The sequence below is a fragment of the Sprattus sprattus genome, assembly GCF_963457725.1.
Source record: "Sprattus sprattus genome assembly, chromosome: 17".
Lineage (NCBI taxonomy): Eukaryota > Metazoa > Chordata > Actinopteri > Clupeiformes > Clupeidae > Sprattus > Sprattus sprattus.
In genome coordinates, this window is record NC_137915.1 from 24,264,785 (window position 1) to 24,279,784 (window position 15,000).

At 47.0% G+C, this 15,000-nt stretch overlaps 2 protein-coding genes across 5 annotated transcripts in view; both read left to right on the top strand.

Annotated features, from left to right (window-relative positions):
• Positions 1–9,321, top strand: part of LOC308378399 (kinesin-1 heavy chain-like) — a 21,600-nt gene extending 12,279 nt beyond the window's left edge. Inside the window, exons 14-26 of one of the 2 annotated variants that reach the window (XM_080855297.1) lie at positions 48–254; positions 772–915; positions 1,354–1,542; positions 3,189–3,306; positions 3,518–3,573; positions 3,755–3,864; positions 3,992–4,093; positions 4,423–4,483; positions 4,688–4,759; positions 5,024–5,128; positions 6,392–6,608; positions 6,935–7,073; positions 7,408–9,321. In XM_080855297.1, the coding sequence (XP_080711423.1) occupies positions 48–254; positions 772–915; positions 1,354–1,542; positions 3,189–3,306; positions 3,518–3,573; positions 3,755–3,864; positions 3,992–4,093; positions 4,423–4,483; positions 4,688–4,759; positions 5,024–5,128; positions 6,392–6,608; positions 6,935–7,073; positions 7,408–7,417 (1,530 nt within the window). In that variant the 3' untranslated portion in view covers positions 7,418–9,321. The remainder of the gene's footprint in view (positions 1–47; positions 255–771; positions 916–1,353; positions 1,543–3,188; positions 3,307–3,517; positions 3,574–3,754; positions 3,865–3,991; positions 4,094–4,422; positions 4,484–4,687; positions 4,760–5,023; positions 5,129–6,391; positions 6,609–6,934; positions 7,074–7,407) is intronic. The other variant, XM_080855298.1, reaches the window with a different exon arrangement.
• A 941-nt stretch (positions 9,322–10,262) lies between these two features.
• The window catches only part of arhgap12b (Rho GTPase activating protein 12b), a 46,779-nt gene continuing 42,041 nt past the window's right edge, over positions 10,263–15,000 (top strand). For all 3 annotated transcript variants that reach the window (XM_080855610.1, XM_080855611.1, XM_080855612.1), the window contains exons 1-2: positions 10,263–10,398; positions 13,918–14,689. In XM_080855610.1, the coding sequence (XP_080711736.1) occupies positions 14,027–14,689 (663 nt within the window). In that variant the 5' untranslated portion in view covers positions 10,263–10,398; positions 13,918–14,026. The remainder of the gene's footprint in view (positions 10,399–13,917; positions 14,690–15,000) is intronic.

Sequence of the window (15,000 nt, forward strand, 5' to 3'; positions counted from 1 at the left end):
ATTTGTCACTTGTATTTGTGTGTGTGTGTGTGTGTGTGTGTGTGTAGCTGCTGGCTTCGTCGCGGCGGGACCACGATGGCCTGCAGGTGGAGCTGTCACGTCTGCAGCAGGAGAACGACGCCAGTAAGGAGGAGGTGAAGGAGGTGCTGCAGGCGCTGGAGGAGCTGGCCGTCAACTACGACCAGAAGAGCCAGGAGGTGGAGGACAAGAGCCGCGAGTACGAAACACTCAGCGAGGAGCTCAGCCAGAAGGCCGTAAGTACTGCACATTTAAACCGCCACAGGCACAGGCACACACACACCCAAGGAACACACATGCACACACCCAAGGAACACACATGCACACACCCAAGGAACACACATGCACACACACCCAAGGAACACACATGCACACACACCCAAGGAACACACATGCACACACACCCAAGGCACACACATGCACACACTCAAGTAGCTGAATAAAAATAATTGCATGAACATATTTCAGTATGATTGTACCTAAAAGTGCTTTACCATAAATAACCATTACAGTGTATTCACAAACTGCTCCTAGCAGACAGTGGGTTGTATAAGGAATTTCAGAGCGTTAATAATAAACTGTCACATAAATATTAAAAGACCGATCAATAATAAACATGTTGTCTGAGTGATTTTAAAGCTTGATTAAATAATATTAATGAATAATTCAGATTAAAATGACATTTTCCATTTGAAGGCGTGTGATTGGTCAGATCGTGACTGAACTTGTGTTTGAACGTGTGTTATGGATCAGAGCGTGCTGACGTCTCTGGATGCAGAGCTGCAGAAGCTGAAGGAGATGACCAATCACCAGAGGAAGAGGGTCACTGAGATGATGTCATCACTGCTCAAAGACCTGGCCGAGATCGGCGTTACAGTGGGCAGCAATGATATCAAGGTAACTTACACACAGGCAGACATCAATATATTCATACAAATCCTTATTCACGTACATTTTACTACAAGTGCAGGTCACACACACACACACACACACACACACACACACACATTCACTCATGAACTCACATCCTTCATGCATGCAATCTTCAGGTTTCACATTTTTTATATCTTGTATGTTGAGTCATCAGTATTTTATTTCCCCCTCTCTCCCTCCCTGCCCTCTCTCCCTCCTCCTCTCTCGCCCTTTCTTTCTCTCCCTTTTTCCCTCCCTGCCCTCTCTTCCTTTCTTCCTTTCAATCTCTCTTTCTCTCCTTCTCTCTCCCTCCCCCTCACTCTCTCTTTCTCTGTCTTTCTTTCAATCTCCCTTTCTCCTTCTCCCTTTCTCTCTCTCTCTCTCTCCCTCCCCTCCCTCCCTGTCTCTCTCTCTTTCCGTCAGCAGCCTGAGGCCAGTGGCATAATCGATGAGGAGTTCACGGTGGCGCGACTCTTCATCAGCAAGCTCAAGTCCGAGGTGAAGACTCTGGTCAAAAAGAAGAAGGAGCTGGAGAGCAGCCAATCAGAGAGCACCCAGAAGATCGACGAGAACGACAAGGAGCTGGCCGCCTGCCAGCTGCGCATCTCCCAGGTAACGTCCTTTCATCTCCGCATCCCATAATAATCAATCACCATCAGTAATCATCACTCATTTTATATCTATTGTTATCCATCCTATCGAGGATAGATCATCTATCAGTCTGTCAGTCATTCTTCCTGTCAAATTGCCCTCCTATTCCACCATCCACCATTTGCTAACCCACTTGCCAGTCCTTTCATAGATCCATCCATCCGTTCATCCATCCATCCACCTCCTGTTTTATTGCTGCCCACCATCTATCCATCCATCTAGGGCTTCAACTAACGATTATTTTGGTAATCGATTAATCTATCGACTATTTTTTCGATTAATCGACTAATCGATTTAAATAATGATTCAAAATGTTGGAATTTGAATTTCAAATGCATTTGAGTTACAAGTTTATACAAATTTAATCATCATAATAAATACATTTGTGAAAAAGTGCAAATATGCTTTTAAAAGTAAAGAGAAAGGGCAAATAAAGTTTTAAAAGTAACTCAAAATAGCAATCAAGCCTCTGCAAGTGCAAAATAACTGGGCTGCAGGTGACATTCAAATTCAACATATGAAAAAAATTAAAATTCCACAATCTTTTGTTTGAAGATTGCTAAGTGGAGGAGGTTAACTATTCAGAATAAAAGAAAATACAGGCTACTCTGATAATTCACTGATTCACCACATTGCACTTAACATAACTGAAATAGCGTTAGCAAGCATCTTCCATGAGACGTTCTGTTTTCAAGCATGTAAGAGTAAACCTTACAATAAGTTATAGATATACGTATGTCTATGGTAATTGCTGCTAGACGCTTACTGTTCTTATGCTCCCACAGCCCATTCTCTTTGAAATACTGAAATAGTGTTTCTTAAACTACTAATAATTGACCATCATTGAGAAAAATGCCAACTTTTCTGTTAGCCATATCTGATATGCAGCAGCTGCTAAACCAAGCTTTGTTTATTGTTTCCATGGTAACATGAGCCATCTCAGAATAATTCGCTTTTCGCAGCTATTCCGCACTTCCTATATGCAATGCCGATTGAAAATTACCGGTAGCTCTGTAAGGGTCTGCAAACAAATGATATGACACGTCGACCATACAAATCCACGTTGACGATTTCCACAATCGACATCGTCGATTTTGTCGACTTATCATTGCAGCTCTACATCCATCATGCCACCATTCCACACTTTATTGGCCATTTAGTGTCTATCCACCCACCCATTCACCATTGACCCCCAGACCTCTTCACGGCCTCTCCTCATGTCACCCGTCTCCCTCCTCCACCCCTAACACCCCAGCACTGTACCAGCCTTGTTGGATAGTAATGGGTCTCTGATCAGGAGAGTACTCTCTCTTAGATCTCTCACTGTACTGAGTGCTGTGAGGGGGTGACTGGTCTCTGATCAGTCGAAGTACTCCCCTCGCTCTCTCTCTGAGTGCTGTGAGGGGGTGACTGGTCTCTGATCAGTCGAAGTACTCCCCTCGCTCTCTCTCTCTGATGAGTGCTGTGAGGGGGTGACCGCACAGAGCGGGGGAAAGACTGTCAGGTCTGGGTGGTCATGTGAGTCCTGTTCCTGAGGATCCGTCTAACTGGTATTTTTTTATATTTCTCTCTCTCTCTCTCTCTCTCTCTCTCTCTCTCTCTCTCAGCATGAAGCAAAGATTAAGTCTTTGACTGAGTATCTTCAGAACATCGAGCAGAAGAAGAGACTGCTGGAGGAGAATGTGGACTCCCTAAATGAGGAGCTGGTCAAGCTCAGTGCACAGGGTACACGAAAACACTCTCTCTCTCACACACACACACACACACACACACACACACACACATATAGAAGTAGACTGAAAATACACCCAACAAGGACCTGGTCAAACTGGGCATGCCTTGACACAGAAGCTTGCGTGTTAAAAACCTTTAAAACAAAATAAAAGTATTTTGAAGATGCAAATTAGATGACCGTATGTGTATTTGTCTCCTGTAGAAAAAGTTCATGCCATGGAGAAGGAGAGTGAGATTCAGACAGCCAATGAGGTTGCGGTAAGGCCAAACCATTACAACATCTATCTCCATCCAAACTGGCATCATACATTTCTATTACAAGGGAGTGTACTAACTGTGTGTGTGTGTGTGTGTGTGTGTGTGTGTGTGTGTGTGTGTGTGTGTGTGTGTTTGTTTGTGTGTGTGTCTGGTGTGTGTGTGTGTGCGTGTGTGTGAGTAGGACGCAGTTGAGAAGCAGATTCATGGCCACAGAGAGGCCCACCAGAAACAGATCAGCAGCCTGAGAGACGAACTGGACAATAAGGAGAAACTCATCACTGAGTTACAGGAGTACGAGACTCTCTCTCTCTCACACACACACATATGCACACACAAACACACACGTATAGAGACACATACATACATACATATAATATAATTGTTGTTGACTGACTGACAGTGTGTGATTGTGTTTCAGTCTGAACCAGAAGATCATGCTGGAACAGGAGCGTCTGAGAGTGGAGCATGAGAAACTCAAATCCACCGACCAGGAGAAGAGCCAGAAACTGAACGAGCTTACGTAAGACACACACACACACACACACTGCACAAACAAACACACACACCAGCCACCAGCACACACACTCAGAGAACGATTGGAATAAAGGTCAGAATAATGAGACATCTGTGACCTTCTGACGATGTTCGGAGACTTCAACGAAGCAGTCAAAATGTGCCAAACCAAGTGTGTGTGTGTGTGTGTGTGTACGTGTGTGTGTGTGCGTGTGTGTGTGTGTGTGTGTGTGTGTGTGTGTGTGTGTGTGTGTGTGTGTGTGTGTGTGTGTGTGTGTGTGTGTGTGTGTGTGTGTGTGTGTGTGTGTGTGTGTGTGTGTGCGTGTTTGTGTGTAGGGTGATGCAGGACAGAAGGGAGCAGGCCAGGCAGGACCTGAAGGGACTGGAGGAAACAGTGGTGAGTCACAGTTTGTTTGCTTGCTTGTTTGTGTGTGTGTGGGTGTGTGTGTGATTGTTTGTGAGGCTGATTTACGTTGGACCATTTGTTCCTGTGTGAGTATTTGTGTGATAAATGTGTGTATGTCTCACACATCTTCGTGTGTGTGTTCGTGTGTGTGGGTGTGGGTGTGGGTCTAACATCTTGTGTGTGTGTGTGTTTCAGGCCAAGGAACTGCAGACACTGCACAACCTCAGAAAGCTGTTTGTGCAGGATCTGGCCACGAGAGTTAAAAAGGTACATGCATGATATGTTTACATATATACAGTATGTCTAATCTGTCTAAATGTGTCTCTGAATGTGGGCAAGGGACTTTGATCAGTAGACTTGCTCTGCACCTCCGCAGACACCAGATGTATTTGTTTTTGATCAGTCTATTAAATGCCTGTTTGTGTGTGTGTGTGTGTGTCTGTCTGTCTGTCTGTCTGTCTGTGTGTCTGTCTGTCTGTCTGTCTGTCTGTGTGTCTGTCTGTGTGTCTGTGTGTCTGTGTGTTCATGCAGAGTGCAGAGATGGACTCTGACGACACTGGAGGCAGCGCTGCTCAGAAACAGAAGATCTCATTCCTGGAGAACAATCTGGAACAGCTGACCAAAGTCCACAAACAGGTACGTGCCCTCACAAACACACCAATATTCAATTCAATTTGATTTATATAGCGCCACAACAATAAAATGGTCTCTAGGCGCTTAACAGAGCTCAGTTCCGGGACCCCTAATATCACACATGACCACACACCCACTTATTCAGACACAGACATACAGTTGCAATCAAAAATGTTCAACCCCCATTGCCCTTTTAGGTTTATTGGCAAAATATACAATTTCTCAGCTGTTTGCAATAAACAAATGACACAAGACTTGTTAAAGTAGTTTAATGAAACTAATATTAAAAGGGTTTTATCCAATTCAACATAAAATGCACTTTTAATGACTTTAATGAATTTCCTGCAGAGTCAAAATTATTCAACCCCTTCATGACAAACATCTTCAGTACTTAGTAGAGCACCCTTTTGCTGTTATGACCTGCTGCAAACGTGATGCATAGCCAGACACCAGCTTCTGACAGCGTTCCTGAGGAGTCTTAGCCCATTCCTCATGGGCAATGGCCTCCAGTTCAGTAATATTCTTTCGTGTGCGTTTTGCAACCGCCTTCTTCAAATCCCACAAGAGATTTTCGATGGGGTTCAAGTCAGGCGACTGTTACGGCCACTCTAGAATATTCCATTAATTCTTCTGAAACCAAGCCTTGGTGGACTTTAAGGTATGCTTGGGATAATTTTGATTGCAACTGTAACCTGCCTGGTGTGTGTGAAACTCGTCCCCCCTGGGGAGAGAGAAGGCCAGATATCTTGGGTTACATGGTGGGTTCTGGACCTGGTGTGTTATTTCAGGGAAGAATCAGTGTGCCCGTAAGAACTGAAGTAAGCGGAACTAATTGTTTGTCTAATGTGACTGTGTGTCTCTCAACCCTACCATCTCTCTCTCTCTTCTTCCGCTCCTCCTATCCCTCTTTCTCTCTCCTTTTGCTCCTCCCATCCCTCTTTCTCTCTCTCTCTCTCTCCCTCTCTCTCTCCTTCTGCTCTTCACATCACTCTCTCTCTCTCTCTCTGTCTCCTGCTCCTCCCATCCCTCTCTCTCTCTCTCTCTGTCTCCTGCTCCTCCCATCCCTCTCTCTCTCTCTCTGCTCCTCCCATCCCTCTCTCTCTCTCTCTCTGTCTCCTGCTCCTCCCATCCCTCTCTCTCTCTCTCTGCTCCTCCCATCCCTCCCTGTCTCCCCCTCCCTCCCTCCCTCTCTATCTCTCTCTATCTCTCTCTCCTTCTGCTGCTTCCATCCCTCCCCATCACCTCCTCTCTCCCTCTCTCCTCCAGCTGGTGCGTGATAATGCAGACCTGCGCTGTGAGCTGCCCAAGCTGGAGAAGCGTCTGCGGGCCACGGCCGAGCGGGTCAAGGCCCTGGAGACGGCGCTCAAGGAGGCCAAAGAGAACGCCGCGCGCGACCGCAAGCGCTACCAGACCGAGGTGGACCGCATCAAAGAGGCCGTCAGGGCCAAGAACATGGCCAGGAGGGGACACTCGGCCCAGATCGGTGAGTTATACCACACACACACACACACACACACACACACACACACACACAGCTATTAGGATTAACTACAGTCTTTCCATGGAGTTGTTTGTCTATATTGCCACACACACACACACCAAGCCCACAAAGAGTGTGATGCTATAGTTGCTCTATTATGTTACACACACACACACACACACACACACACACACACACACACACGCACACACGAAGACAGAGGAGGTTAGCCAGGATACATGTCTATGTATTCTCATACACGCACACACGCGCACACTCTCTCATTCACATAGATGTGTCACTCACTCTCTCCTCATTCACTTGCTCAGCCAAACCCATCCGCCCAGGCCAACCTCCCGTCGCCTCCCCAACTCACCCAGGTGTCACACGCCCAGGGGGAGGGATCTTCCAGAACAACCAATCATTTTTGGGCATTCGTGGTGGAGGAGGAGTCAAACAGGACAAGAAGTGAGTGTCTGCAGGAATGATTGAAAAGCGCATGTCTAACAACAGGGCTGCTGTTGAAGTGACGCAACAGCACAGATGCTGATTGAGGAACATTTTGTTACGACAGTTTGAAATATTTTGCTTATGCTACATAACAACCCTTCAGTTAATTAGCCCTTAATATGACAGTTGACGTCTGGATGCATTTTAATGAACCGTGAGTAGAAGGTGTTGCATAATGAGAATATGTCTTGTCTTCTGGATCACTGATCTAAATTTCTCTTCTCTCTCTCACCTCTCTCTCTATCTCTCTATCTATCTCTCTCTCTCTCGTTCTTGATCTGTTTTCCTATAGCTCCAGCTGAAGAGGCAGATGGCAATAGAGACATGGCTTGTGTCAGACACACTGGACTGCGTGTGTGTGTGTGTGTGTGCGCACATGCGAGAACGAGAGAGAACGATAGACACGAAGGACTCATGTACAAACACTGATCTGACCTAAATTGTATGTACAGTCTTGTATGTATGTATGTATGTATGTATGTATGTATGTATGTATGTATGTACGTACATATGTACGTATGTAATGTCCCCTCACTCCAACTTATTTAAACACACATTGAACACCACTACCACACAAGGACACACTGCCCAGAAGAGTGCAAGTGTGTGTGTGCGCAGGCGTGCGCAGTTTTGCATGGCTCATTCCCATATGATGTATGGGTAAAGCGTGTGTGTGTGTGTGTGTGTGTGTGTGTGTGTGTGTCTGTGCGCGCACGCAAGCGTGAATTTGCATGGCTCATGCCCATATGAATGGATGTAGCGTGTGTGTGTGTGTGTGTGGATCTGTCCTTCTGCACAGTCCTCAGAGTCTGCACCAAGCCAAACTGAATGTACATAAACTAAAAGAAGAATCAGAGAAAAGAGAGTGAGATAAAAGAAAAGAAAGAAAAGGTTAGTGAGATCTCTAGTAGAGGCTTCCTTTTGATACAGTGTACTGTGTACTCTCTCTGTCTCTCGCTCTCCCCCTCTTTTTCCCCGTCGGTTTCAAAAACAGGGTGTCCTCCTTAGGGGCGAGGACTACATAGAGTCGTCACACGTTAAATACGTATTCGCATATGTACGCACACACACACACTCACACACACGGACGTAAAGTAGACGTGTTGCACTAGAGCATGTCACCTGATGACACAGATACGTAGTTGCATATGCACACACACACACACACACAGATACAGCATTCACATACACTGCTGATCATCAAACACATACTACAGATGTGCAAACACACATTAGCGCTTGGAATATCATTTTTGTGTGTCTGTCTTTGGTTTCTATAAACTCTAGTCCTTCAGGCGTGCGTGCGTGTGTGTGTGTGTGTGTGTGTCTTTGTGTTGATGGGTAAATGAGAGAAGGGTTTCACACTTGATCATTTTCCTTCTTAGTCTTTTTTTTCCCTTTGTGCATCTCCCCTCCCCCTAATTTCTTGACCAATAGCATTGCATGTGGTGTCTCAAGCCGGCCCCTCAGTGGTCGATAAGGTGGAACTGGGTTTTAATGGCATGTCAAAATCTTAAGTAGTCTTTGCTTTTTCTCCTGATGAATTTTGGCCCTCCCAAGCTGCCATAGGCTAGTTATTTATTACTATGTGATTCTAGACAGTAGCTGTGGGGAGTGTGTGTGTGTTTGTTTTATTTTTTTTTACCTGCTTCATGTTGTTTTTGTAGGTTTTAATTATTGATATTATTGATTTTTGATTGTTTTTTCTTATGTCCGACATAAACTTAATCAAAGTAGTGCTGCCTCCCCACCTCTACATCTCTCCAGAAGTGTGTGTGTGTGTGTGTGTGTGTGTGTGTGTGTGTGTGTGTGTGTGTGTGTGTGTGTGTGTGTGTGTGTGTGTGTGTGTGTGTGTGTGTGTGTGTGTACACACAGATGAGATGGTAACTGCTGTAACAGAAATGGTCTGAGGGAGAGTGCTTTGCTTTTAAATCCAGTAAAACTGACGACACTACAACTGGATCCGTGTGTGTGTGTGTGTGTGTGTGTGTGTGTGTGTGCGTGCGTGCGTGCGTGCGCTCTTGCACTGGCACATATGTGTGTTTCTTACTTTAATTCTCCAGGACCGCTGTGTGAGTGTGACTCTGAAGAAGAGAAAGAGATCTTTGGATAGACTGAAGAAATATCCATTGGGTGTACTGTAGGCTGGAATTGAGTTATAACCTTTAAAGATGTAACATGAATAAAGTACTGATTAAAAATCCTACACTGAATCAGCTTCTGTGTGAGTATGGGTGTATGCACAGTCAGTGTGTATTAAGTCTTGTAACACTGTAATTTTGATTAGAAATCATTTTATTAAAGAAAGACTCTGATCTTCTTACCAGTTGTTTGACGTGAGTCAGTGATGTTATAAATATTTATAGAAGTAATAGTAAGTGAAATAATAAATAATGCCCGAGTCCATTTTTAACACTGTTCCCACTTTCACCTCCAGAGGGTGGCATTTATTCGGGTTTTCTTCAAAGCATTACAACACGGTTACATAATGCAATGTAATGCTCAAAAAGCGTCTCTTTATAAAATTAGGACGATAGCAGCATGTTGTGTTGCCGTAAAATGCAGCTATGGACTGGCCAGGGTAAGTTAACATCCAGACAGGTGACTACACGTCGGTAAGGTAAGACCTTCCATTTAATAATTCAGCAGAGTGGAAAGCTGCAGGTGGTAACCACCACCGTCCAGGAAGGAACGCCGCCACCAGTTCGTGGGTGATCTCCTAAAATATCGCAGTTACTGTTTAATCATTCTTGTTCTGACCCAGTTTTCTCCCAGTTGGATAAACTGGGCCATGAATGAGAGCAGTTGATCGTGACTGCTCCAAAACTCACCACTTGTCCCACAAATCTCCCTGTTAGCCTATTTATCAGAACGCACAACTATGCGTGACCTCAGCCAGAAACCAATCTTTTCACTGGGCTAGTGGAAGGGAATGATGAATGAAGTTGGCCGTGGTGGTGGTGGTGGTGGTGGGAGAATGTAAATGCTGCGTTTCTCTGGAAAGACCTCAGAGGACAGTGCAATATCGCCGCAAGACCACCAGATGGCTCGCCCCTGCCGCGACCCCTAGCAACACGAGCAGTGCAGACGAGAAGATCCGGGAGCGCGCACAGAGCGGAGACGTGCCTCAGCCCGGGGTGGAAACGAGGCGCAAGAGCAGCCAGTGTTTTGTCCTGGGCGCGCGCTGACTCGGTATTTCGAGACAGAGAAAAAGTTGATCTGAAAAGCCGTTCTGCCTGGAGCGGTGTTCGGTTTGGAGAGGAACATCCGGCCTTACGACCCGGTAAGTGCGGTGGCTTTAAACGCGTGTTTTCCGGAGAGATGATGCGCTACACCCCAAAATTACAATGTTGCCATTGATTGTTGAGTAGCCTACAGCAAGCGGCTCACGACACTGCCAGTCGCCGCTCTCGCGGATCAGGCTATAGTGTGGGCTCTGCAGGAAAGCTGATTCATGCAGTGTGTAGTCCTGGCTGCAGCTTGTAAGTCCAACTTCAAAGTTGCGGTTCGTGTATGTATCTACGGTGATATGCGTGTTAATTTACGCGTGTACTCATGCCCTGGACACTGTGGTGCTGGGAGGCGGTCTGCAGGGCTCGGGGTCACAATGAAATTATAGGTGGAAGTTTATCTGAGCGGACTTCCCTGGCAACGCCACCCTGACGAGGTCTTGTGGTCAACCGAGGTTGCGGGTGGTGTCGTAAGGTATGCAGCCTATTCGTCTACTCCGCGGTCAGAACCAGCCGCAGGTTTCACCCCAAACTCCACAGACAATGACACCCACTCAAGAGCATTATGGACGCTGACGCATCCGCATTGTGTCGCGACCAAGAGAGCTTCGGTAGAGCCTGTAGCTAGAAGGCTAGCCTAGGCTACTAAACCCACCTATTGGATAAGGAGAGCGAAGCGTGCAAAAGGAACCTGCCCCCCTGATGCGATGGTCCCAAGAAGCCCACACCCGCAGATTGTCCCAAGCTGTTTGTGTGAGTGAGTGTATACTGGGAGTGATTGATCGCTTGTCTAGTCGGTGGTGCTGAAACCTCAAAGATTCTGAGAAAAGTGATTGATGACATGACATGACAGACGTGACTGAACGGCCGAGATGCCTTAGCGCATCGGCGGCGCACATGTTGACTTGGGCACGTTCGCGATGCGGCTGTTTTGAATCAGCCGCTGGAACAAAAGCACGCGGACCGCACGCCATCCTCACTGTGTGTGTGTTGCGCATGTGGCCGCGAGGAGCAGATGTGGGAGATTACACGCCTCGCGGGATGCTGCTGCTACTGCTGTTGCACTGTCCTCCCCCCCCCCCCCCTCCTCTGATGTATTCCTTAAATGCGCCAAGGCTAAAAGCAGTGTAAGAATAGCCTGAGCGCGAGGTGGTTTTGGGTTAGCCTTCCCCCGTACACGGAAAATCCATATGGATGGTTCAACAGAGGCCAGCGCTAGCAGACGTTCAGAAACAAAGGTCAGGTCCTTAAGGAGTCTGAATCACAGGTGTCTGAAGCATATGCTGACTAGAAGAGATCAGCCCCCCTACTCTGTGAAACATACTGCTACAGCATCTGTGGGCAAGCTCTTCTACAGCATAGAGAACTCTCAGATGCACATACCAGCACGTATATATTGGAGGCTGCAGAGCTAATGCCTTCAGACTGCGCTGGCATTTAGTATCATGACAGCACACACCGCAGACCATAAATATAGCGTGTACCAGCGATATGAACTTGAAATGTCTGTATGTGTGCTATATACTTCCTCCCTCTAATGTAAGGATGTGCGGTCGGGTCATTTCCTCAGTGCAGCTGTGTCTGTGTGTGTGTGTGTGTGTGTGTGTGTGTGTGTGTGTGTGTGTGTGTGTGTGTGTGTTTGCATCCTTGGGCCTGAACAGAGCCAGTGGACACCATCGCTTGTCCCCACAGAAACCTGCACTCTATTTAAAGTGTCAACTACCGTGTGAATGCAGTTGCCTCGTCAGAATGGTGAAGGCAAATAGTTGGCTCTGACATTGTTGTCCTTCATATTCACTCTCTCTCACACAGACACACACACACACACACACAGACTTTGTCGTCCTGTGTGCGATAGACTAAGCATTGTAGTGTATTGTGAGGAACAAGCTGTTCTGGAGCTAAAGGGTTCACACTTCGTTATCTAGGGACGGTCAGTCATGTTGGCATGGTGCAGAGCTCTTAGCAAGGTCCTCGTCCTTGATTAGTTACCCAGAGCAGCTGTGTGTGTGTGTGTGTGTGTGTGTGTGTGTGTGTGTGTGTGTGTGTGTGTGTGCGCGGAGGAAGCTCTAAGTGTCAGTCTTGAGTGCTGTTGTATAGATCATCGTGTCCTTTAGCACAGTTATCTACCGTAACTACATTGCAAGCCAGTCAGCATACTTGGCTGTGATGCATGTGTTTGCACAGTGTCTTTAGATGTGGCTTTTTTTTTCGTCTTTGTTATGACTTTCTTTTTTTTTAATGCCATCATGTTGGCAGTAGATTCAGAACTCCCACACTCCCGAGTCAAGGGTGGGTGTGTGTTTGTGTCTGTGTGTCAGCGTGTGTATTCAATTGCTTTAGGTGTCCTGTTGCACACAGTAATATGAGGAACATCCTCTGCGTCTGACTGAGACGCATATATACACACACACACACACGTACACACACACACACACACACACACACACACACACACACACACACACAGTACAGGAATGGGACTGTGAGGATGGACCTATGGATCTTGTTTCATAAGAGGAACCCCTCTCTCTCTGTCACACAAATACACACACACACACACACACACACACACACACACACACACACACACACACATGATGCTGTATTTAAAGAGTGCACCTGCTTCTGTTCTCCTGCAAAGCTGAGAGAGAGAGAGAGAGAGAGAGAGAGAGAGAGAGAGAGAGAGAGAGAGAGAGAGAGAGAGAGAGAGAGAGAGAGAGAGAGAGAGAGAGAGAGAGAGAGAGAGAGAGAGAGAGAGAGAGAGAGAGAGAGAGAGAGAGAGAGAGAGAATTGAAGTGTTAGGGAATTGGACAAAGGAGAAAAGAGAGACAAAGGAAAGAAAGTGGAAGCGTCCATATTCCTAAAGCCCTGGAGTGTGTGTGTGTGTTTGTGCATGTGTTTTTATTTATACCGAATGATTCACACCATACACACACACACACTTCCCCTCACACACCCAGAGGGTGCAGACATAATCATTTCCATTTCTCTCTCTTTCCCTCCCTCCCTCTCTCTCTCTCTCTCTCTCTCCCACACTCACACACACACACACACACACACACACACACTTGCTTTTGATTTAATCAGAGATGTCACAGCCATCAGCTGCTCTGCCATGCAGAATCAGTGTTTTCAACAAGGAAATCTGTAGGCATAGGGTAGTGTGTGTGTGTGTGTGTGATGGTCCCTCTGCTTCTGCTGTCATAGGATCTCAGGACTTATTGGTTGTCATGGTGTCACAGCTGATTGGGTTTCCGTGGTGACACAGATCCCATGGCAACAGAGCCATTGGGTGATAATGGTGCAAAGAAATTCAGAACACTGACATACTCTGACATGCACATTATTATGCACCCTCAAAGTTATACTGTACACACTCACACCCACACATATCCTCGCACACACACACACACACACACACACACACACACACTCACACTCACACATGTGCACACACACACTCAGATGCTGATGGGTCAGTCCCCATGCATCTCTTTTATGAAACATTTATGATGAAGTGTGTGTGTCTGTGTGTATTTTTGACACCTGTCCCTCTTCTCTCCCTGCAGAGCCCTCTCTGATGATGTGTTCCTTCCCAGCCATCAACATCTGAGACACACACACACATACACACACATATCCAAATCTCTCTCACCCACACATAAACACACACACACCATGAGTGAGGAGAGTGGGGACGTGTACGTGGAGGTGGAGTATGACTACTCGTACGAGTGTAAGGAGCGCATGATCAACATCAGGCAGGGAGAGCGCTACCTACTGGTGCGGAAGACCAACGACGACTGGTGGCAGGTACGGGCACAGCCGGGCATGCGGGCCTTCTACGTGCCCGCCCAGTATGTCCGACTCATCAAGAAGGCCCTTATGCCCCCATGCAAGCCATCCGCCCTCCTCCTCACACACTCGTACCAGAACGCGCACACACACGGCCAGGAGAACACGCATGAGCGCGCCAACCGGCACGCGCCCGTTGCCGAAAATTCCACGCGACCCTCACCTTCTGACACGCCTTTGTCGTCGCCCGGGCAACTGACCCCGCCCAACTCTGCCTTCGACACCAATCAGAACCAAGGGGGTGGAACGCTGAGCATGGAGTGCGGAGGGATGAACAACAACAACCATCTGAATCACCGTGGCAACGCCACCCTGCCGAGGGGGAGGGCGGAGTCTCCACCCCTCAGGCAGCAGGGCGACGCCCACACAGGGGTGCTGTCGGAGGCGGAGGCGGACGGGGAGTCGCCAGGGGAACGGAGTGTGAGCGTGCGGAACGACTCGGAGTCGGGAGACGAGCTCAGCAGCTCCTCCACGGAGCACATGCAGGTACACACACACACACACACACACACACACACACACACACACACACACAAGATATGTATTGTCATTAGGCGGTCCAGTTTCAATATCTAAGAAGAAAAGCAGCACTAACACCATGACAGTCGTCAGAACATTTTGGAAATGTATTGAAAAGGAAAAACTGATATCACATAGACATAGGTATTCAGACCCTTTAGTATCTTGAAGTTTAGCTCAGTTGCCTCTCATTTGTTTTGATCACCTCTGAGATGTTTCTACACCTTGATTGGAGACCTGCGGTAATTTCAATTATTTGGGCATGATTTTGGAAAAAG